General features: G+C 33.8%; 2 protein-coding genes across 2 annotated transcripts; both read left to right on the top strand.

The window, feature by feature from the left end:
* Positions 1–4,688: 4,688 nt before the first annotated feature.
* Positions 4,689–8,072, top strand: LOC124078339 (olfactory receptor 4P4-like). Its single transcript, XM_046423090.1, is given in 3 exon segments — positions 4,689–4,807; positions 7,135–7,299; positions 7,301–8,072. Coding segments are annotated over 3 exon segments (1,056 nt in total).
* Positions 8,073–15,373: 7,301 nt separating this feature from the next.
* On the top strand, positions 15,374–16,312 carry LOC124078340 (olfactory receptor 4P4-like). The gene has a single exon (XM_046423092.1). It carries the CDS (start codon positions 15,374–15,376, stop codon positions 16,310–16,312), a length of 939 nt encoding a protein of 312 aa, XP_046279048.1.
* The last annotated feature ends 8,209 nt before the right edge of the window (positions 16,313–24,521 follow it).

A 24,521-nucleotide genomic window follows, 5' to 3' on the forward strand; every position in this document is an offset into this window, starting at 1 on the left:
CCTAACATTTCCCCCTTTTGTTTAATTTAAATAACAAGTATGTGCCTTAGGGACCATGCCTGTACTGGCCCAACATATTCAGTCATACTTGTAGATATACACAAACACCATAAATAATCTGCTAAAAGCAGAAGGGGAGGATACAAAATGCCATGATGCCAAGCCAATTGATGGCTCTAAGTAAGAAGCCTTTGGAAAAATTATACCAGCAATGAAACCATTAGCAAAGATACCGAGTTACAATTTGTTGTAGATTACAGTTTGTTGTCTCAGTCCAGGTAAACCAGTGTCTCAATAGATTAACTCACAGTCCAGGTAAATCACAGTCCAGGTAAGTTCTGCAGGCAGCTAGCTTGATCCGAAGTCTCATCCATTTCTCAGCCGAAGTCTCGTCCAGTTTTCAGCAACACTGGAAATTATTCCACCCTCGTTTTCACTGGCACTGGGATGAAGGCAGGAACTCCGGCAATGCTGGCTAAAGAAAATCCTGTAGTATTCCACTAAGAAAACAACCTTCTGAACAATTTAGTACATTATCTCAAGGTTTTTTATGCTGCAGTCTGGCTGGGCACAATTCAGGAGCCACTTGTCAAAAGAAACAAACTTTATTTTTAGAACACACACACCACACCACACAGCTCTTCAGGAAAAACCCTCAGAGCCCAACTGCCACCACCGGCTTACCACAAGCCTCTCAACCTCCCCCACCCCTCCTGCTCTTGAGGCTGATTGGCTGGGTTGCATGGGTGGAGCCAAAAAAGTCCCTCAATGAGCAGCTCCATGGTATGAAAGGGCAGGGAAACAGCTCAATGAGCATCACCACAGAGGAGCCAATCAGTTGGCAGCTAGAAGTTTGCTGGGGCTGCTGTGAGATTATAATTTTTAATAAGTTTGTAAGTGTGGCATAACATTCTAGCAATGTGTTTTTATCTTTGTATGCTAATAATACATCATCCATATAGTGAAATATTTGTAGTTTAGGATTTTGATTTCTAAGTGGCTGGATTACTTTGTTAACATAAATTTGACACATAGTTGGGCTGTTAGCCATCCCTTGAGGGAGTAGTTCCCATTCATATCTCTGATCAGGACCTTCATGATTCAGTTCAGGAATAGTAAATGCAAAACGTGGACTATCCTCAGGATGAATTGGAATTGAAAAAAAAAACACTTTAATATCTATAACTAAAACATACCAGGTTTTTGAAAAATCAGACAATTGAGGAATCCCCGATTGAACAGGTCCCATAATAACCATCTCATTATTAATGGCTCTTAAATCTTGCAATAATATCATTTTACCAGATTTCTTTTTGATAACAAAAATGGGAGTATTATGGGGAGATACAGAAGGTTGTATATGTCCTTCCGCTAATTGTTGTTTGACCAGGTCATGGGCTACTTGTTTCTTTTCTTTAGTCAGAGGCCACTGAGGAACCCATACTGGTCTTTCTGATTTCCAAGTAATTTTTATTGTCTCAGTGGCCCCTTCTAAAAATCCAACCCATGTCTGTCCGTTTCTTGATATATTTGTATTGGTGCTGCTATACCTTGTTCTTGTTTTTCTAATCTTTTTCCTTTCCTAAAACCTTGTCTAGCCATAATAGTGTGTGCATTTTGATTGATGTTATTTGTTACTGTCAAACCTAATTGATCTAGGACATCTCGTCCCCATAAATTTACGGGAAGATGATCCAATACATATGGCTGTATAGTTCCTTCACATCTTTCAGGATCCTTCCAATCTAACACCATTGCACTTCTATGGGGATTAGTCGCCACTCCTAGGCCTCGAAGCATTTGAGTGGCTTGTTGTAATGGCCAATGTTTTTGGCCATTCTTGATGTGAGATGATGCTAAAGTCTGCACCTGTATCCAGTAGCCCATTAAATTCATGTCCTTGAATATTTAGTTTTAGCATGGGGCGAGAATCTAAATTTAAAGAAAGCATAGCCCAATCTACAGCTGTGGGGCCTAATCCCTTGGAACCTCTTTCTACAGTACGACTGGAAAATTTATCATGTAGGCTGGGTATTATTAGTAACTGTGCTATTCTATCTCCTGGTGAAATTACTGATATACCCTTTGGAGAACTGGCTATAATTTTTATTTCACCTTCATAATCAGGATCAATTACCCCAGGACTTATCATAAGTCCTTTTAGAGTAGAAGAGCTGTGTCCCAATAATAAGCCTACTGTTCCTTTGGGAAGAGGTCCTTTTACCCCTGTGGGAATGATTTGAACTCCCATTTCTGGAGTTAGTACTGTTCTGGCGGAGGTGCGGATGTCCACCCCTGCACTCTCTCTGGTTTGTCTGATGAGGGATCTAATGGACAGTGTGTCCTGGGCACTACCTTGATGGGGTTGCTGGGTTCCTCCAGTGCTCCATATATTTGTGGTCTTGGGCCCCAGAGCATTGGGCCCCCCTGTCCATTTTTTGGCAATGGAGCCTGATGCCTTTCTCCACAATATCGTGGATAGACACCTGGTCGTTGTTTGTTTTTTGATAATGGAGTACCCTTATGGTGGTTTGAGAATGGCATTCATTAGCCCAATGTCTCCCTCTACGGCATCGTGGGCAAATACCTGGTATTCTACTCCTTTGATACCTAGGTTTTTTTAACCCTCCTCCTATGGGGCAATTCCTTTTAAAATGTACTGTTTGTTCACAATTGTAGCATGTTTTTGGCCTGGCATCTAAAACCTGTTGTACTGCAGCTGCCACGACTTGCCCTTGTTCATTAATGTCTCTACATAATTTAATATATGTTTTTAAATCTTCATGTTTCCATGGTCTACTGACTTCTCTGCACCAACGATTTGCTTGCTCATAAGCCAGTTGTTTTATTAATGGCATTGCTTGTTCTGTATTCCCAAAAACTCTGGTAGCTGTTTGAATAAACCTATCTACAAATTCAGCGTAAGGTTCATTAGCTCCTTGTATTACCTTAGATACTTGACCTTGTAAACTTCCATGTCCTTGTAAAATCTTCCATGCCCTAACTGCATCTACAGCAATTTGTATGTATACACCAGGATCATATGCAATTTGTTGCTGCTGATCCTCATAAGGTCCCTTTCCTAACAACATATCTAGATTTCTCTGAGGATAACCAGCTGCTGCATTTCGCCTAGCCTTCTCCTTGCAAAATTCCTCATTGGCAACCTTCCATAACAGGTATTGTCCTCCATTTAGCACAGCTTTACACATATTAGCCCAATCTGCTGGCGTCATGTTCAAGTTGTTAATGGATTCAACCATGCTTACAGTGAAGGGTGCTTGAGGACCATAGGTTGTTACAGCCTCTTTTAGCTGCTTCACTGTTTTGAAATTTAAAGCATTGTGAATTCGCTGCCCTCCTGCCTGCTCAAATACAGGGCATGTTAATATTTGAGATCCTGTCTCAGGATCCCATCTATCAACTGCGGGGGTTGGGGGCCTCCTAGCATATGTAGGTGGCACTGTTGGTTGGACACTTATGCCCTCTGGTGTTAGAAAGGTGTTAGTAGCAGTCTCCTGTTGTAACATTCCCCCTGATGGCTTTTTCTGCTCTAAACTTTCTTCCTCTGTCTGACAAGCTCAAGAGACCTTCTTTTTTACTTGAATTTTTTCCTCTGTCTGACTAGCTTGAGAGACCTTCTCTTTTACTTGAATTTTTTCCTCTGTCTGACTAGCTTGAGAGACCTTCTCTTTTACTTGAATTTTTTCCTCTGTCTGACTAGCTCGAGAGACCTTCTCTTTTACTTGAATTTTTCTAGTATAACTATAATACAACCCAAAAAGATAATGCCAAACAAAACTGAAACAGAGTGAAACAAAATTGGAACCACAAAAAATCATTATATCAGCCTTTCTATCCTCCTGAAATGTCCATCCGTCCTTTCTCCCTCAGATGTGAGCAGTTTTTCTTCCACCTTACACATCTCCAGGGACAGGCAACTTAAAAGAAAAGTGAAGCAAAACAAAAGAAGAATCTTAAAATGGCTACCCATCCTCTCGCCCTGCCCTCAGGGGGGAGCAGTTTACGTTATCACTTACCCTCAGTTGTTCCCCTTGCGGGCCACCAAATGTAGCAGTCTGGCTGGGCACAATTCAGGAGCCACTTGTCAAAAGAAACGAACTTTATTTTTAGAACACACACACCACACCACACAGCTCTTCAGGAAATCCCTCAGAGCCCAACTGCCACCACTGGCTTCCCACAAGCCTCTCAACCTCCCCCACCCCTCCTGTTCTTGAGGCCGATTGGCTGGGTCATGTGGGCGGAGCCAAAAAAAGTCCCACAATGAGCATCTCCATGGTCTGAAAAGGCGGGGAAATAGCCCAATGATCATCACCACAGAGGAGCCAATCAGTTGGCAGCTAGAAGTTTGCTGGGGCCGCTGTGAGCCAATCATCAGCTGGCAGCTGGAAGTTTGCTGGGGCCCCTTTGGCTGTGGCTCTCAACATTTTTACATTTGAAACAAGCCTTAAAGGTGCTCATTATTCATCAGCCTCCAGTTGTGGGAGAACCATTGTAGCTTAGTTATTGGCATTGAAAATGACCAAACATCAGGGACACCGGTAGTGTCTTCTGCTGGCTGTAGCCTCCCTGGCAGCCCCAGATGGCCCTGGGGAGTGTCCTGGACTCAAACTGCTTTCGGGGCACAGGGAGCAAGAGCCCGAGCGAGACTGTACCTCCAGGTCATGTCTGGATTTGGGCTTGCTGCAGTGGAAGAGCCAGCTGCCGCCGCTTGGAAAATCCTTGCTGCGCCAAGACCGGCTTGCGCACGAGGCAGCCGCCGTGCAGATTCATGCACCCTCCTGTAATGAAAAGTATTTAGTAAGAGCCTTTTGCTGCAACTTTTTTCCTGATAATCCTTCCTCCTCTGAACTTTCTTCTTTTTGACTAGAGTTCCTGGACTTCCATCAACACATGCCCCAACTATTCTTGGTTCCACTGGAATGCCTCCTTCCCTTAGTAATTTACTTCTCACCCCTTCCATATTTTCTTCACAAGACAATACAACATTTCAAGATAAAACAAGACACAAACATACTGTATCAATCTTCTCCATTTTCTCAAAATGGCCATGTTTCCTCTCGCCATATATGCCTAGGGAAGAGCAGATTTACTCCCATCCTATCTAGGGACGGGCACCTTTTTTTCGTCACTTACCCCTGAATTTCCCAGGGCTCCCGGTAAGGGCCACTATCTGCCGCAGTCCGGCTGCAGCAAAATAACCAGGGGGTGACGAACAAATTGTGTACATTAATACAGCAGGAGTGGGAGTCGTTTATTGTAGGACAGGAGGGGTATATATACATTACACACAGCTTATCTTAATTAACATAAACTAGATACAGCAGTCAACCAATAAGGAATCTCCACACTTAATGGCTTGCTGGCTTTACTTCACAAACCACTCCCTCTGGCAAAATGCCAGGCGCCATCTTGACTTGTTTACAGACACTAACATCTATTTTTTTCTTATTTCAAAATGTATTAAATCTTTGATCGGAGAATTCACTGGTTTTATTAATTAGTTCCTCTATACAGAAAGTAATATAGTTAAATATAATGGGTATTTTAATGCTAAATTTATTCTAAGAGCTAAACTCACAATTTAAAATTGATTTTCAAGATCACTCTCTTTTATGGATACTTATACAAAGGAATGTAATATGTTATTTTCAGTGTAATATTATTTTCAATTTTTGTGACAAAACATTTAAATAAATAAATGTTATTGAGGTACTATAATGTTTACACAATTTCAAGGATGAATAGTCTTCATATCAAAGAGGGAATATATGAATTATTACAATATTCAAAGAATATGGCAATGGTGTGTCTCTCCCCTGTTAATGTAACCAAATATATCCAGGCAAAAATGAAATTTTAACAGTTTGTTATGTAATGTGGTTTAGAGCTATAATTCTTACCAATTGAGATAGTCTTAAAAATCCCAATAATAAGGCTACATGATTTCAAAAATGCTGATCTTATTATTCCATATATTGCATCAAAACAAACTATGATATTAAAAAAAGTGTTATATGTAGGATCAGATACAGATGCCACATTTAATTTAGGAGTAATGTAGAAAGTCTACCTGGAAGCCATCTAATTCCTCCCCAGTGACGAGAGATGGCAGAAGCACATGCCATCTATACTTCAGTCTTCTGTTGCCATTATGATTCAAACCCTGATCCTACAGAGAATAAAATATATGAATCCATGAATAATCCAGGGAACACATTATAGCTGAGAACTCCCAGAACACAAGTTGTTTTTACATTGTGTAACATCTGTTATTGACTGTATGTTTTCATAATTCATTCCAGCAGAATACATTGGCATTGTACATAATCAAATTAACTGTGAATTTAAATTAGCTTTTTGTTTGTTTATTTGTAACATTTATATTAATGAGTCTTGAATTTGCCTTAAGATATCCCATTTTACACTTAAATTTAAATAAGATAAATTTTCTTTTGATTTTCATAAATGTCAGTCTTTAACAAAAAAAAACATGTTACTCTATTTTTACATACTTATCTATTTGTTGTTGTTTTATAGTGAGCAAAACTGTTATCTTATGTTTAATATGCAGTGCCCACATCTCTAGTGTTTCAATAAATATTTCTCCAATCACACAGCTGAAAAATTATGCAATTTTTAAAATAAATACAAATATAGTCCTTGAACATAAGTCTGCAGACAATATGGAGAGCTGTCCTATTTCATGCTGGGGAAAGACAGCATTGCCTGCAGTGAAAACACAGTCATGAATAAAGAACATGGTTAAAATTATAAAGCAGTGTTTTGCAATGTACTAAATTATTTACCTGCATCTATATGTCATAAATAATAACAGTAGAACAACTTTTAGGTAAATGAAAATTTTAAATCTTACATTTTAAAAATTAATAAAATATCTTCTTAGTATTACCAAAATGACAGAACATTGGAAAATTTTTTAAAGGAACTGTTAGAGAAAAAAGTTATAAATCACAAGAAGAAATATAATTAATATATTGATTTATCAATTTGATTTTGTGATTTATTAGACTAGCTTCCAGTACTCAATAGGGTTTATAGGATTGGGATCCAATTGCAAATGATTTTCTCTAAATTACTTTTCCACAGATACTCAGATTTTTGCAAAAAGCATGCAAAATATGGAAAGTCAAGGAACATATCAGAATTCATTCTCATGGGCCTTTCTTCTTATGACCAAAACATTCAAATATTTTGTCTCGTGTTCTTCTTATTTTGTTATCTTTCCATCTTGGTGGGAAACCTTCTGATCCTCATCTATTGAATGCAGTTCTCTTTCTTACCAACCCAAGTACTATTTCCTCCATCACTTATCTTCTATGGACATCTACTATACGCCCTTTGTGACACCCAAACTGACTGGCGACCAGCTAGTGGGAAGAAACACCATCTCCTATGGCTACTGCATGTGGCAGGTCGTTGTGATACATTTCTTTGGATTGATTGAAGTACTAATACTGATAGCCATGGCCTTTGATCGCTATGTCGCCATCTGCAAATTTCTGCACTACATGATAATCATGAGCAGAACCAGGTGCTATGTTCTGATCTTGGCTGCCTGGGCTTGTGGAGCTGTCCACTCCTTTTCCCAGTTCTGTATGATTATCCAGTTGTCCTTCTGTGGTCCCAATACAATTGACCACTACTATTGTGACATTTTTCCTTTGTTGAAAGATGTCTGTACTGATACCTACAACACTGGTGTCTTTGTGGTTGCCAATTCAGGACTGGTTGCCTTGGTAACATTCATTCTCTTGTTTGAGTCTTATGTTGTCATTCTATTCACATTGAGAAATCACTCAGCAGAGGGGAGACACAAAGCCCTCTCTACTTGTGGGTCTCATATCACTGTGATTATCTTAATCTTTGGACCTTCCATATTTGCCTACCTTAGACCTCCTAACACTTTCCCTGAGGACAAAATATTTGCTATGTTTTACACCATTATTGCTCCCATGTTAAATCCCCTGATCTACACCTTGTGGAACACAGAGATGAAAAAGGCTATGAGAAAAGTTTGGTGTTAAAAGTAATTTTAGAAGAAAAACATATTGACTTGTAATATTTAACATCCATCCAACTGTATGCAGCTGAAAACATTTACTTGCCTCCAAGGAGCACTATTGTTTTCAAAGTATTGAAGGCAAATCCTTTGTTGATAAATGTCAGAGATCAGGAACTGAAGAATTAGCAGTACAATGACAATTGTACTAAAGGGTCTGAGATGAAGTAGTATATGTGTGTACATACATGTGATACTCCTGTTTAATGGAAGGGCAAATTTGTGACTTTGTCATAGTCAACACTGATGCTAATTTACAATTTTAATAATTATTTAATCTATAATTTATGCAGGAGACTACAAACCTATTTGATCTTTCCTTAGAAATTGAGTAGATTAAAAGTGTTTTTCAGAAATATTTTTTTATTACTGAGCTTTTTTCTAATATTATTCCAAAGAAATCTTGTATGATGACATTTTAAATTCAGTTATGTAATGGAGAAGTTTACACAGAGAATTTTATATAAAATGAAAATTTAAAAATGGTGATCATACCTTTGTCTTAAGCAATAGAACCCCTAATATAACCAAATGTCATAGGCAAGGATCGTGTTTTAAGAGTTAAATTTTACATACTTTAGAGATACATGCATACCCATGTTTATCACATAACAATTTTCAATAGGCAACCCATGGAACCAGTCTGAATGTACATCAATTGATGAATACATAACAAAAATATGGTACATAAATACAATAAAGTTTTACTGAGTCTTAAAGAAGAACAAAATTGTGTAATTGTCAGGAAATTGGATTGAACTGGAGACTACAATTTTGAAAAGTATAATCCAGACTCAGGAGGAAATTATTATATATTCCTTCATATGTGGAGGCTTGAGGGGAAATTGGGAGGGGGCAGGTAGGGCACCATTAATGTAGATAGTTAAGTAAGGTAGAGGGAGAAGCTTAGGGGAAGAAGGAGAGGATGATAGGGCCAATATTGAGGAACGAATTGAACTAACTGTGTTGTACATACCTGTTAACATGCCACAATGAAATCCATCATTCTGTATAATGGAGATGCACCAACTTAAAAAAAAAAGTTGACTGATTTTTTCCTTTATGTTGTTTATAAAATGAAATGTACTTGAATGTAAAAGGGCAAGACGAATAGTTAATAGATATTATTCTTTCACGGCAGAGCTGTTTAATCAAGTGACTCCAAGAGTATTCATTTGGGAAAGACTGCATGTCAATGTGTTCCAATACATAGACAAGAGATATGAATTTAATCACTATTGTAGAGAGAAAAAGATAAATGATAGTAACCAAATTTTCATGAAGCATAATTCTTTTTTGTTGGTATGTTTTCTTTTCTAGTTTTTTTTTTTGTTGTTGTTGTAAATGGATGCAATACTTTTATTTTATTTATTTATTTTTATATGGTGAATGGTGCTGAGGATTGAATCCAGTGCCTCAGTTGTGTCAGAGAAGTGCTCTACCACTGAGCCCTAACCCCAGCCCCATCTTACCTTTTCCTTTTAGAAAACCAATAACAACAACACAGGTATATATGATAACAAAAATATAGCAATATGCCCATTGGTGGAAACATATGAATCATGAATACTGGGAAGAATAGATTTTAAAGAAAAATTTTCCAATGGAAGCAGAGAAAACATTTTTTTAAAGTTTTTTTTTTTTTTTTTTTTTTTTTTTTAATATATTACCAAAGAGAAAATATGTCCTTGTGAAATAGGAGAAGGAAAATAACACCAAAATATTAACAAACAATTTATTTTAAAAATATAATGATGATTTTAACCATTATTCAAACTATAATTTCAATTTTAATACAATATAAAGGGAGAGGAAATTGAATAAAAATAATATATAATACAACCTGTACCAATTTATGTTGGAAAATGATTGTATAAATTACATTTTTCACAAGTTACTAATAAAAATTTAATATAGTCCTGAATGGATCATTCTGTAATACCACACAATGGAAGATAATAAGACAATGCCTACAGGTTTCAGGACAGTACTAAGTATTATTCTTAGTTCTGTTCACTTTTATAAATTTAAAAAATCACACCTTCATATTCATTTGACTTCATAACATATCCTATCTACGTGTTCTTTTTGATCAAAAATTCTCTATATTTTTCTCCTAAAGACAGCTTCAAAACATCAAAAATGACAAATCACTATAAAATTTAGGGACCCAGACAAAAGACAAATGAATGATGAATTTTTATCCATAATCAAAGGCGACATCTTAAAGCACTGGTGAAAATAAAAGAGAGCAATGATTCAGTCATTAAACTCTGATAAGAATGTCTTTTTGTCACTTTCTCACTACCCAAATCAGTAGACTTCTGTGAATCCTATGTTTCATTTATGCCAGAAAGCTGAGAAGAAAACTTATTTATTACCTTCATATGAAATGATAAGTTGAGATTTCATATGAAAGGAAATTGAGTAATTGTTAAGAGAAATTTTTATTCTTGTAGGATTTAGACATTTTACAACAAAAGTTATAAAAATAGGTCTGTATTTTTTTGATGTGATATTTAGTGACATTTTAGTTTTCTTTATCATCTCCTTTAAACCTGAACCCACAGAGAAAACCATATCATTTAGTGAAATGTAGTTCACAGCATATTCTCCAAAACTATTCAAATCAAGAAATATAAATCAGGAAGCTAAACTGCAATAGTGTTAATTAATCTTTAGAGATTCCCAGATCCTTTTATTTTTGAATAATTCAAAATATATTTTATGCATACCCAGCCAGATTTTTTACCACATTCTTTTAAAGTGCAAGGTGTTATACTCTCAAAATTGTTGTTCATTCAGTGTTTGATGAGTTAATTTTTACTCATTTTCATATTGGGGTCAAAACTGACTTAAGTTTTCATTGATGACAAAAATTCAACTATACCTTGTAAAACGTCTTCAGTGAAACAAATTACAAGAGCCTTTAATATCCACATTGATTATGTAAATAAATTAATTGCTCATTTTATAATCATATATCTTATATCTACAGATATGCCATTCATAAATGTTCATTGAATTTTATAAATTTTTTACAGGACACTAAAGACTATGGTTTTATTGGATGAAATATTTATCCACTAATAAAGAAACAAAGGAAATACTAAAATTAATTTAAGTTTAGAAAAAAGACATTCATTATATGAAGTTACAAATACATGCAGTATTTCAATATATAAACTGTAATGATTAACTGTATGCTAAAATATTCTTAATTGCTGTATGTAATTATCATTGGAAATAAAAGAACAAGTATTTTTTCTCATTCTTTCAAGAGTTATGGGTATAATATTTTTTAAAAATTTCCTTGAATATATGTGTGTATACATAGATAGATAGATAGATAGATAGATAGATAGATGATAGATAGATAGATCCAATCTTGTTTAATCAAGGTGTAGAGATCCACCTTAGTGATAATTGAATTTACAGAGATAAATAATATGTTATATGTACTCTAAAATTTTATTTTTTTTGTAAGATTAAAGAACATAGACATATTTTGATACTTTATCTTTGGAAGAAAGAATCCACCAATGCAAATGTTCTTCTGAGTGAGAAAGTGAGTCTGTATAACTCCAGGTACAGGAGTCTAAGAGCAGAGACTAAGGAAAGTCTGTCTATAAAGTTAGGGGGGCAAGGAGAGCAGAGGGGATGCCAGGGGAGAATGTCTTCTGTGTTAAGAAGAGAAATAGCTGTGGAAGCACTACTCAGGTTAGAGCAGCCATTTAAAGTATGAAAAAGTCAAAACAAGCTTCCTTCAGAGTGTAGGATGTTGCCTAAAACATCTAGAATTGCTTTCAAATTAAATCTTTGGAGGCCAATTGACCATTCCTCCTTTGGGAGCTTTGGTACCTGGGATATCTTAGGGTCTCTGGCATTTTTTTCACATTATCAAATTATTAAATGTATTACATAAAAAAAAAACTTGATAAAGAAGTAGAAAAAAAGAAGAAAAAGGAGAGGAAGAGGAAGAGAAGGAGAAGAATTACAAAGACAGTATCCCTCTAGTCTCCTTAAAAATCAAGGCAAAGATGCCTGCCATCATCTCCAAAGTTATGTTGTATCCTCTCCTGGCCTCACCTCTTTTTTTCCCCAGAACTAACTGTTTTCCTGACTGTTGGTGATAAACTCTTCTTCCCTGGCACCTAAAAAAAAGAGTATGTGTTTTATGTTACAGGGATTTCTGCTGGGAAAATAGGGAAACAAGACTCTGTCTCATCAGGAAGATGAGCTTGAGAACCTTTGGTACCTTGGGCAGAGTCATTGCTCAGCATGCATATTCTGTGCCTTTTCCCCACACATAGCACAAAGGAAGTCAGCTCTAACTTTAGACACAGATGTTCAAGAAGAAAAAGAGAAACAAAACAGAAGTCATGTGGAAAAAAAATCAAAATATTTGTAACATTTTTTCTAGTTCTTTGAAGAAATAATTCTACATTGTTTCCATATAAAACAATACTAAGTTTTATCATTTTTTATTTTTTTTCTGAATTCCATTTCATATAAGCAAACTAAATGTATTTTTAAAATTTCCTCAAAGAATACAATAAATGCACTTTTTAAGGAAAGATGAAGCACATTGCCTACCCTAAGAGGTGGAGATATACTGCACTCTGATCAGTCAATTTATAGAGATTACAGAATAAATAGATTCTTTAAAAAAACAAACAAACAAACAAAAAACAGGGATCAGTGAACTTGTTGTGTAATGTGCAAGGGAATTCAGTCACTGGGGCCCTGGAGGAGGTTAACAACAGAGATTCCTAAATCATTGGCAAAGTCAACTGGCTTTTCATACTATTTATTGTCCATATCCTAGTTTAACTGCAGCAGGCCTGCAAACAAATGTCAGTTATTTCTAAAATGATTCATTCTCTCATTTTTTTTTTCTATGAATAGCTCTTGGCCTTTGCAAAGTGAAGTGTAAATCCCAGAAACTGAAATAAAATCATCTGGAAAGAGGAAAGAGAAAACTGTGAAAGGAAGAATATAGGAATGAATTCATAATTATTGAAGCAATGGAACACGTGTGGTGAGTTATTTCTCCCCTTGCTTTATCCTGTCTGTGTGGATATTTATTTTGACTCCATTTTGTTAAATTCAGATTGAATGTCAGTTAAATCAAGTCCAGACATCCTGTCTGAATTTGATAACCTAACTTGTTTTGAGATTACGTGGATGATAAATTCAAAGAGTTTTGTTGAGGGGTACACAGGTAGACATAAGAGGGATGCTTACTAGTGTGGCAAATTTCAAATACAAAAAAGCAGAAATTCAGATTCTTCTTTCAAAAACTGAGAAAACATTTGATTTTCAGAAAACAATGTCCTGTGACAAGAGCAAAACCATCCAGGTGAAACTGCCTTTTGTTCCTCTGCTTTAATTTTAATTATTGTGTGATTATGTGGATAAATATGTCACTGACATGACTACAGAGATAAGCATAATTATGTTAAAATATGAACATTTATTTTCAAAATCATATGTATGGAAAAGGAAAAATAGAAACACTTGGAATAGTTGTATAAGCCTCTTACTAAAATAGAGTATTCATCTTCAAACTTTCATAAATATATATATATATATATATATATATATATATATATATATATATATATATATATATTTATCTGTATGTTTATATATCTGTATTATATGCACATATGTATTAATAGAAATGATATTATTTTTTAATTTTGTTTTACATTTCACTATAAAGTGATTTAATTCTTCTTTATGAATAAATAAAACTCCATCGTGTACATATACCACATTGTCTTTTTCTATTTGTCTGTTATTGAGCACCTAGGCTGGTTCTATAACTTGGTCTTTGTGAACTATGCTGGACTAAACATTGGTATCCATGCATCACTTTAGAATGATAATTTTTAGTTCTGTTGGATACATACCAAACAGTGAGACATCTGGGTCATAGGATGTTTCCTTTTCTAGTCTTTTAAGCAGTCTCCATAGTGCTTGTAAAATTGAGTGTACTAATTTGCAGTACCAACAATAATGGAGAAGTGTACCGTCCCCCCAACATCCTCACTTACAATTTTTATTATTTGTATTTTTGATGATTGCCATTCTGACTGGGGTGAGATGAAATCTCAGTGTAATTTTGATTTACCTGTATTTCCCTATTTACTTACAATGTTGAACTTTTTTTCATATATTTCTTGGCCATTTGTATTTCCTCTTTTGTGAAATGTCTGTGGAGTTCCTTTGCTCATTTGTTACTTGCTTTATTTATTGATTGATTAAGGTTTTGGTTCTTCATGTATTTTGGATATTGATCCGACATGGGAAGAGTATCTGGCAAAATTGTCTTCCCAATCTGTAGGCTGTCTCTCTTTGCTCATCATTGCTTTCATTTCTGTGCAGAGGCATTTTAATTTGATGGCATACAGCTTACTAATTCTTGATTTTATTTCTTAAGCTGCATTTTGTTAATTAAGTCAGTTCCTATGACAATATGTTGAAATGTTGACTCTAATTTTCTTCTTGTAGTTACAGTGCTCCTGATTTAATTTCTAGGTTTTTGATATACTTTGAGTTAATTTCTATGCAGGGTGAGAGAGATAGAATTCCATTCTTCTAAATATGAATAACCGGTTTTCCTACATGATTTGTTAAAATTTGTATGTTTTCTCCAACATGTGCTTTGGATCATTTTAAGCGGCTTTTAAATGTTTTTCATATACAGCACTTTTATTTCTTCTTTTTATACATAATGACCATAGAGTATATTTTGACATATTCTACATATGTAGAGTGTGACTTATTCTAATTAGAATTCCATTCTTGTGGTTGTATGTGATGTATGTCATGTATTCAAATGTAAATATGGGAAAGTTATGCCCAATTTAGTCTACTGTCTTTCCTTTTCCTGTTTCTCCTCCCTGTCCTTCATTCCTCTTTGCCTAATCCTCTGAATGTCCATCCATCCTTCCCCTTGTGACTTTTTAACTTTTATATTGGATGTATTTATTTCACCCTTTCAAGATTGAACATAATGTTCCTGAAAGGTTGACTTTTGAACTCATCCTGAGAATAATCCAAAAAAGAAAAAAACAAGATAACATACTTTAATTAAAAATAATGATTTTAATTTTCTGAAATTTTGGAATCTTCTTTCTGATGTTCTGATAGTTTCTTTCTGATAGTTTCCTGATGTTACTGTTATCATCAAAACTGTTTTTGAAATTTCTGAGATTAACCTATGAATTATGTCTTTTCAGGTAGCTGAACTGGACAATGGCCAATAGGAATAATGTCACTGTGTTTATTCTCCTGGGACTTTCTCAAAATAGGAATACTGAGGTTCTGTTCTTTGTATTATTTTTATTTTGCTACATTGCTATTTGGATAGGAAATGTGCTCATAATTATTTCTATCGCATGCACTCAGCTCATCAACCAACCCATGTATTTTTTCCTTTATTACCTCTCACTCTCTGATCTTTGCTACACGTCCACAGTGACACCCAAACTAATGACTGACTTACTGGCTCAACAGAAGATCATTTCCTATAATAACTGCATGATACAGCTCTTCATCATCCACTTCCTTGGAGGCATGGAGATCTTCATCCTCACAGGGATGGCCTATGACCGCTATGTGGCCATCTGCAAGCCCCTGCACTATGCTGCCATCATGAGCAGGCAGAGGTGCCATACAATCATCCTGGCGTGCTTTGCTGGGGGATTTGCACACTCTGCCAGTCAGTTTTTTCTCACTATCTTTTTACCGTTCTGTGGCCCCAATGAGATAGATCACTACTTTTGCGATGTGTATCCTTTGTTAAAATTGGCTTGCACTGATACAAACAGAATTGGTCTGTTGGTAATTATTAATTCAGGACTGATTGCTTTGGTAATTTTTGTGATTTTGATAGTGTCCTATATCCTGATACTATACACCATCAGGGTTTACCCTGCAGAAAGCCGTTCCAAAGCTCTTTCAACTTGCAGTTCTCACATGACAGTTGTGATTCTGTTCTTTGTGCCTGTCCTCTTCATTTATATCAGACCAAATGTAACTTTTCCCGTAGACAAAATGTTTGCTCTTTTCTACACCATCATTGCTCCTATGTTCAATCCTCTGATCTACACGCTGAGAAACTTGGAGATGAAGAATGCCATAAGGAAAATGTGGTGTCATCCAGTGTTTGTGGAAGGGAAGCTACTTCTATGAAAGACATCTTAGAATTTCACTTTAGAGCTCAACCAAAATCTGAGAAATAGAATGTACTAAAAGCACAATTACATGCAAATAGGAGGAATAAGTACTAGTATGAAATGGCACAGTAGAGTGATCACAGTTAACAATTTTTACTATAGATTTTTAAATAGATAGAAGAGACGATTTGATAATAAATGTTCAAGGTATTGGATATGCTAAGTCATCAGTCATCATATATTGCATGTATATGTGAAATTATCACACTGCACTGTACCCTTAAATATATATACTCTCTCTCTTTCTCTCTCTCTCTCTCTCTCTCTCTCTCTCTCTCTCTATATATATATATATATATATATATATATATACCAATTTTTAAAGGTTTATATACAGTACATGCAATAATTGAGTCAAAATTAAGTCTTTCCAGCATTTTCTCCAACCTTTCCTTGTTGGGCAATATAATATTTTTTAATGTTGCTTTTCCTCTACTTCCACATACTTGCCTTAAGTCCTCTTTATGTGACTTTTAATTTTGAGTATTTAATTAAATGTCTTTCCTCCTATCCTATTGGTTTATAAACTAATAGTTAGAAATGTCCTCATCAGAAAAGTAGCGCATGTGGTTGGGGAAGAGAACGTGGATCAACTAGGAAGCACTACAGACAGAATGGAAACTGGTACAACCAACAATTAACTACTCTGGAACATTGCATGAAGGAACATAGCTGCACATGATAAATTACACATATATGCTGATTAATAAGAGACTGATAGAAAGAGTAGATATCATATAACTGCATTTATATAAAGTGAAAAATAGGTAAAACTGATATATGCTAACATAAATCAAGATAGTGGTTACTTCTGGAACCTGGAGGAAGGTAACCTCTGGGTGACTGCTGATATGCCCTGTCATGATCTGGATGGCAAGTACAGGGAAATGTTCCATTCTTCAAAACTCAAGAGTGTGATTTATGCTTGTGCAATAAAATGAATAAAGTAACTGATCATCTAAAGAAAAAATTAAAGCATTAAGTGGCTACATTGGAAAATCAAAGCTAAAAATATCAAATTAAATTCAGCATACAAAGGCAGAAGATAATAAATGTTACAGATTGTACAGAACCAAGGAACAAATGAATGATGAACATGTGGAAGAGAAACATCTAATGTTACTTTTCAATTTAAAATATGAACAAACTAGCAGTTTCTCATTTGTGTACAATTTCTTGTTGGCCATTTTGAAATTAAGAAAAAAAAACTGTCTGAAAATCATTATATTCTTGTTGATGGGAACAAATTATTGAAATAAACTAATGCTACTTACAAAATGTATGCATCTCTCTGTATGTGAATATTCATGTATTTTGTTGTAGAAAATTCACGTGTGTGATTATGAAGGGCTACTCTAACTTTTTCTAGGAAATTATGCAAAGTATACTCTATATAACCCTAAACATTATAAAATGTGAAAAATTCTGTATTCATGTGCTCTTCAGAAACAATGTGTATCATGAAAGAAATTAATGAATTTATGTTTGAAAAAACAAGTAGAATTAATGAAAATATTCAGATTAATACAAAATTAAGGACAGTTACAAATACACAAAGTGTGGTGTTAAGGATTTAAGGTGGACATTAAAGATGTACAGGAATATGATATAAGAAATCATACTGAAAATAGATCAATGAAATTGTAAATAAAATATAAATTAAAATCTATATGAAAAATATGAACCAATAATTGAAAGAAAACAAGAATGGCTCTGTCCATTTAGAATAAAATTAATCAGTTCTTTATTATAAAACACTCTGACTAGAAACTTTTAAAGGAAAACTTTACTAAGCATTCTGGGAAATGACTATTCTAATTCCACAAAATTGTATTCACAAAATAAAGGTGGAAATTCAATTCATTTAATAAAAATAGTATAATCTTATCATCAAAAGCAAATTAGAGTTTGAAATTCAATCTCATACATGAATATTGAAGTAAATTCTAAACACATTATTAGAAAAAAATAATCTATCAATGTATGAAGTCATCTCATCATAACTCATATTTGTTTACTGAGAATGCAATCTATTGTTTGTTAGTATGTTCCCATATATAAAAGGAGAGAATCTATGTAATTATCTCTCAGATATTTTAAAAATCTATATAAATTCTTGGCAGATGAAATTGTTATGTCTGGTATAGGTTATATAAAAATGAAGAAACAATATAACTTTTAATATTGAGAGATGAAAAATATTCCACTTAATAAAAGCAAGCCAAAGGCCTCTGTTATCATTTCTATTTAATTTAATATTGTACTGTAGGTCCCAGTCAGTATATAATGATAAAAGCTTCAAGAATTAAAATATGTGTGTGTTATAAATAAAACTATCATTCAAAATTTACATGAATATCTACATTCAATTATAATTATCAAAATTCCAGTATCTCCCCAGGTAAATACAGAGATTTCACAGGAAATAAGAATGGAAAAAGGTATAGAATAATGCAGCTTAAAGAGGCAAACTGGGAATGAAAGGTTTACATATGTCCAGAAATAGAATAGATGGTAGGCTGATGAGAGACTGCACTAGTTACAAAGGAAGAGAGAAAAGTGTGAGGAGAAAATACGTGTTTAACAATGAAGCAAGATACAGCTCAAAGCCCATAAATTGTACAATGAAGATTTCTAAGGAGAGGAACTTCATATTTCCCAGTGTTCAATCCTTAAAAATGTATAGGCTTCAGCTCTTGGAAAATATGTAGTTGCAAAAAAAAAAAAGTTGTGCTTGCCAAAACAAAGAGAGAAATTTTAAATTTATGGATAAAAGTTATGATCATCTGAGTAGAGAATTATTGACATACATATGATTATGATCAGCATTTTTGTAAAAAATATATTTTTATATTAATGGATTCTTCCTGATGTATTCTCTTGAAGAAGTAAGTCACACCATTCTTAAATCTGTTCTATATTTTATCAAATATTTTAGTATTGCTTCAAATTGAACTTAAATAGAAAGTAAAAAAAAATCTCTAATTTTAAGAAACATTTATTTTGAGTGTTTTAAACTTCTCTTTTATAATAAAGGCAGTTAGATTCACTGCAAGAGTGAAGGGAATATAAGTCTTAATTATTGTACTTTTTGTCAAACCAGTTACACAAGAACAGTCTCCATGATTTTAAGTAGAAATATGGAGTTACTTCAGAGGCAGGTGGAACTTCTGAGACTCAAGTATAAGCATTGGAGAAGAATGGTGAGTCAAGAAAACAACTGAAATAGTACAGGAGATTATGCCTGTTTGACATTCCCCTCAATACTGGGGTGTGCATGAGATGTGCGGTATTATTCTGTCCTTTCCATGGAGAGTTTCAGCACTCACCTCTGATAGTATATGTATCCTCCATGGCTAAATGGGTGCATCTAACCTGTTACTTGCTAGCTGTATAACCTTGGCAAATTTTAACCATATAAATTTTCATCTGAGTTCTGATCCAGAACCCTGTACAAATAAGTTGTGACTTTCTTTTAATGATATATCTATATTGAAATTAACATCCAAAATAAAAGATGATATAGTTATGAAAGGCTGATATAATCTCTTGCACTATTAACAATAGTAATTAATATTAGTTTATTAGTTTGGGGGCATAAACTTAACATACAATTTGGTTCATGTCCTGAATTATTTTATTGCACCTTGAGGAAAATGACAATATGCTTCATGGTTTTGGCACATATGATTCCCCATGAAACATGAAGGGCAATAAATTCAACAACTAAGATAGAATGGATAAATTCCTTGAATGTTATAATTTCCTAACACTCAATAAAATTAAACATACCTACTTTTTAATATCCTTTTATGTCTTAAAGAACATGAATTTTTTTGTTTCTCATCTTCACAAATGAAATCCACTCTTTCCCCTCCAGTTAGCTTCTCTAACAAATTCTACCAAAACTTAAAAGAAAAATAGTATAAATTATACAAAAAGTGGAAAGCAATACATAAGATATCACATCTGACTAAATTCTGCAAGTTCAGCATTTCTGTGGTACTTATGCTTTATTGTAGCTCTTTCATATTTATATTTCTGTACATTGTTATATCATCTGTACTTGAAAACAGTTTTATCTAATCTGTTCAATTATGGATGGCTTTTCATTGTAATTAATAGTAGTAGTAGTAAAGGGTGCTTATATTGAGATTTCAGAATATCAGTTCATTAAAAAAAATTATTATTTTATAAACAACTATCAGAAAATGACCTTTAAAACTTTAATATATAGTAACATTATAATTATATGAAATACTTAGAAATTAACATAACTGCAAGAATAAGAAAGTTACATAGACTATAGGACTTCACTGACAAAAATTAGAGATTTTTAACAAGTATGGGGAAATTCCACATGGATCAATGAGATGGTGGCTACACATTAAGACATCTGCTCTATTCCTCTTTATGGTAATCTCGAAGCATTCCCTATGTAAAATGAGTAGACATTTTTTTTTTAATTTTAGAAGACAATTCTAAAATTACATTGAAATGCTAAATATGGATTATTTCACACAACTTCATAGAGTGAAATTTAAGAACTTATACTACATGATTTAGAAATATAGTATAAAACTACAAGAATCAAGTAGTGTGGTATTTTCATAAATTCAGGTGGGTAGACCAATGAACAGATTAGAAATTCCAAACACAGATTGGTACATCTGTGTTCAACTAATTCTCAACAAAGGTCTGTACACACTTCAGGTGACAAAAGAGAGTCTGTTTAACCAATATTGATGGGACAACTGAGAGTCCATATGCAGCAAATAAATCCTTGAGCTATATGGATAGCCTTGTATAAATAGTAGTACAAATGGACTCAGCTACGTATGTAGCATACAAATATCTGCACATTGAGTGCTGATTTATTCTGATATTTTCATTATGTTCTCAATTTGACACCATTTCTACCATCACATGTGTAAGGGTTACAAAATGCTTATTTGGGGGCTTTTCGTCTGTCTTCCATTCTCCAACTATTTATTTCATCAAAGTTAGTTCTGTTGACAACCTGCTGGTAGTCCTGATCTCACTGGCCATGAATTTTTTCACTCATCTACACTAGTTATAAAAATTTCCTTTGATAATTACCCATATTTGGATTGTAAATGCCTTTTTTCTCTTTGTACTTCATCTCAAACTTTTGTGAAAAACTTATTTAATTCTATTCCATGCTGTATTATTTTCCTCATTCTTTCAATGGCTAGTTGAGCTCAGAGCAAGTGATATTTCCTGAACTGCACTGTCTGACTGGAACATTTTGGTGCCTCCAGGGAATTAGGATTAAAAAAAAGAAAAAAAAAAGACTTTATAGCAAGATAATTCTCAGAGGTACCAGGGACTTCATGTTAGACAGTTTCACATGTTGAAGACCTTTTTAGAAATGCCTTTGAGGATTTAGAGTTTTCAAAGATGTATTAATACTTGTCATGTAGGTTTATGTTATGCTCTTCTGAACCAAGTTTTCTTCAAGAAAACTAACGAAATAAATTACTCCGATGACTTAAAAGATCACTTTCTTTGGATGTAATGTTTCAAATACTTCGTTTTTTGATTGAGGATTTACTTCTTGCACACTTAATTAATGATTAAGTAAGTTCCAATTACCTTATACAATATAAAACTCCTAAAATATGTCAAGATTCCAAAATAATTTTAGAAACTTGACATGTGTGTTTGAAATGCTGGTTGGTAAATCTGGGGGTTTTATTTCAAATTTACATACAAAGAAGAGTTAAACTGAGTATCTCAGGTTGGAGTTCTTTGAAAGTGAAAACTGATGTGACTGTTCTTTAGACCTGGTTTTCTATGAATTATCTATACAAATGCTTTTGGAGATACATTACTTTATTCATTTCATTAAATTTCATTCTTAAGACTATAATTTTTATTATTGAATAAGAATTTGATTAATGCAAAATGCTCTTGCAAATTTTATTTTTAATATTACATAATTCACAAGCAGAATTCCAGTTGTGAATAAGGAGTCACATCAATTTAATGAAATCTTAAAACTGCAAATGAACTTCATAAGTCTCATTCTGATGCTTATATACCTTCTTCCATATTCTTATCAAAGACCAACCCAGTGAATGTTGGAACATCTCTAGTGATGAGTGATTTCCTTATTTTTAAGACACTTGTCTTCCTGAAATGGACTACATTCATATGATTCTGCTAAGGTAAGTTATTATACAGCATTCAACATCGTGATAACATTGGAAGAAAATTGGAACTCATGATAGAAACTCTAACGAAATGTTCCTTATGTTCTGAGAGCACATTCAAAAGGGATTGCAGCGATTTTATGCAATACTACCAAAGGTATAAAGTAAGCACTTGATTGTATTTTGATAGTATATGAAAAATCTCAAGTTAGTGGTGTACAATGTTAACCAAACTCTCAGAGTAATTATAATACTTTTAATTAATGAAATGCAAAAATGGTATTAAATCTGATTGCCTTCATTGAATTTATTTGAGGATATTTTCTTTATTGTTCTGCTGGCTTTCTCTCCCCTCCTGAACCAGGGATGGACATACCCAAGGTTTTGAACATGCTAGGCAAGCACTTTACCACTGACCTACATCCCTAGTTCATTTTTTGTTTCTTAATTGAATCCAAATATTCATTTGTACATTAAAATTTTAATAACTGATCACTTGAAAAATACAAAAAATAAAAGGAAATTCATATTGTGGTTGCGAACTTACATGACATTAAAGTTTTTAATATTTCTTGAATTCCTCAACATATTTCTGAATTAGGTAATAATTTAACAATTTTATAATTGTCAAATATGAGGCTTCATGATTCATGTCAGCTATTATCTTAGGGTTCACAAATTATATGGAGAAATAAAAGTTAGCTCTACTTTCCCAGTTCCTTACAAAAATTTGTTAATGTATAGAAAAGAAAGACCTTTAATAAATTTATTAAGAGTGCAGTTTGAAGAGTGTCTATGTTTATACTGGTTGATTAATTATTCATAGATAAAATATTGTCAAGAGTACTCACATTTGAGCATCTAAGTCAATTTCAAATAACTACACTCAAAGAGATAAAAAGCAAATGTAAATCAAACATTTGAATATTCAAAAATCTGAGTTACTGCTAAATAAAAACAATTTGAAAGAAAACAACTCACCATCCAGTTAGTATAATATTCCTCATGTTTCTTCCTCTTTTAAGTTGTTGCCACCATTTCAGCAAATTTTGGAGTGGAAACATAATATTTCTTCTTTTTTACTATTAATGAGAGAACTTGGAAAATATGGCCAAGAAATACTTTATCACATGATTTTGTGATAAAAATTTGCTTCTCATGACTATAATAATATGTACCTGTTAAAATCTACTAACAGAGGTAATCGACCATAATAGTGGTGTCCCCTCATTATAGAGAATGGGATTTTAACAGCTATTGTGGGTTGAACATCTATAATGATGTAGTAGACGAAAGATCTCTGACTTAAGGGATGCACATATTGCTGAAACTGAAGGAAATTCATTTCAAATTGATATCGAATAAAGACTGCTGGATAACATGCTTATATAACTGCAAGAATTGTCCACATAGACATTCAGAAAGCCCTGTGGATAATTTGCTAATCTGATACCTAGCATAGCATTTTCTATGGAGATGAGCATTCACAATACTTCCTTTCACAGTGTGCCACATGATGACCCTTATTAATCTTTTTGCAAAGAAAGGACACAACTCCAAACTGTGGGCATCCAGTTATCTGCCTCCAATATCTATAGAATATTATTTTCTGGTCCTCAGAAATTACTTTTATCCCCTTGATCAAGTCTATTTATTGAAAAAACACAGATTTGGATATATTGAGAAACAGTTTTTGTAGTTCACTACCCTACCTGTTTAACAATTATCTTTAAAGCAATTTATCATAGGTAAGTAAATCTACTGCAAATGAACATTATGACATCTTTTAAACAGAGCCTTAGCATTAGTTGAATGAGATAGGGAGAAAAATCATCCAATGAAATGCTTATGAAACTTAGCCTAAGTCCTGTTCATTTCCAAATACTATGAGCCTGATAATTATTTTTGCTTTATAAAATAAACATAGCAAAACAAACATATATTTAGAAGTTTTCAGCAATCTATGAGTCAGAATAGAAGCACATTAAA

The sequence above is a fragment of the Marmota monax genome, unplaced genomic scaffold, assembly GCF_021218885.2.
Source record: "Marmota monax isolate L192 unplaced genomic scaffold, Marmota_monax_Labrador192_F-V1.1 WCK01_AAM20220418_F8-fsc00441, whole genome shotgun sequence".
Lineage (NCBI taxonomy): Eukaryota > Metazoa > Chordata > Mammalia > Rodentia > Sciuridae > Marmota > Marmota monax.

Coding starts and splice junctions, on each gene's coding strand:
- LOC124078340 (XM_046423092.1), top strand. CDS start 15,374: ATGGCCAATAGGAATAATGTCACTGTGTTTATTCTCCTGGGACTTTCT.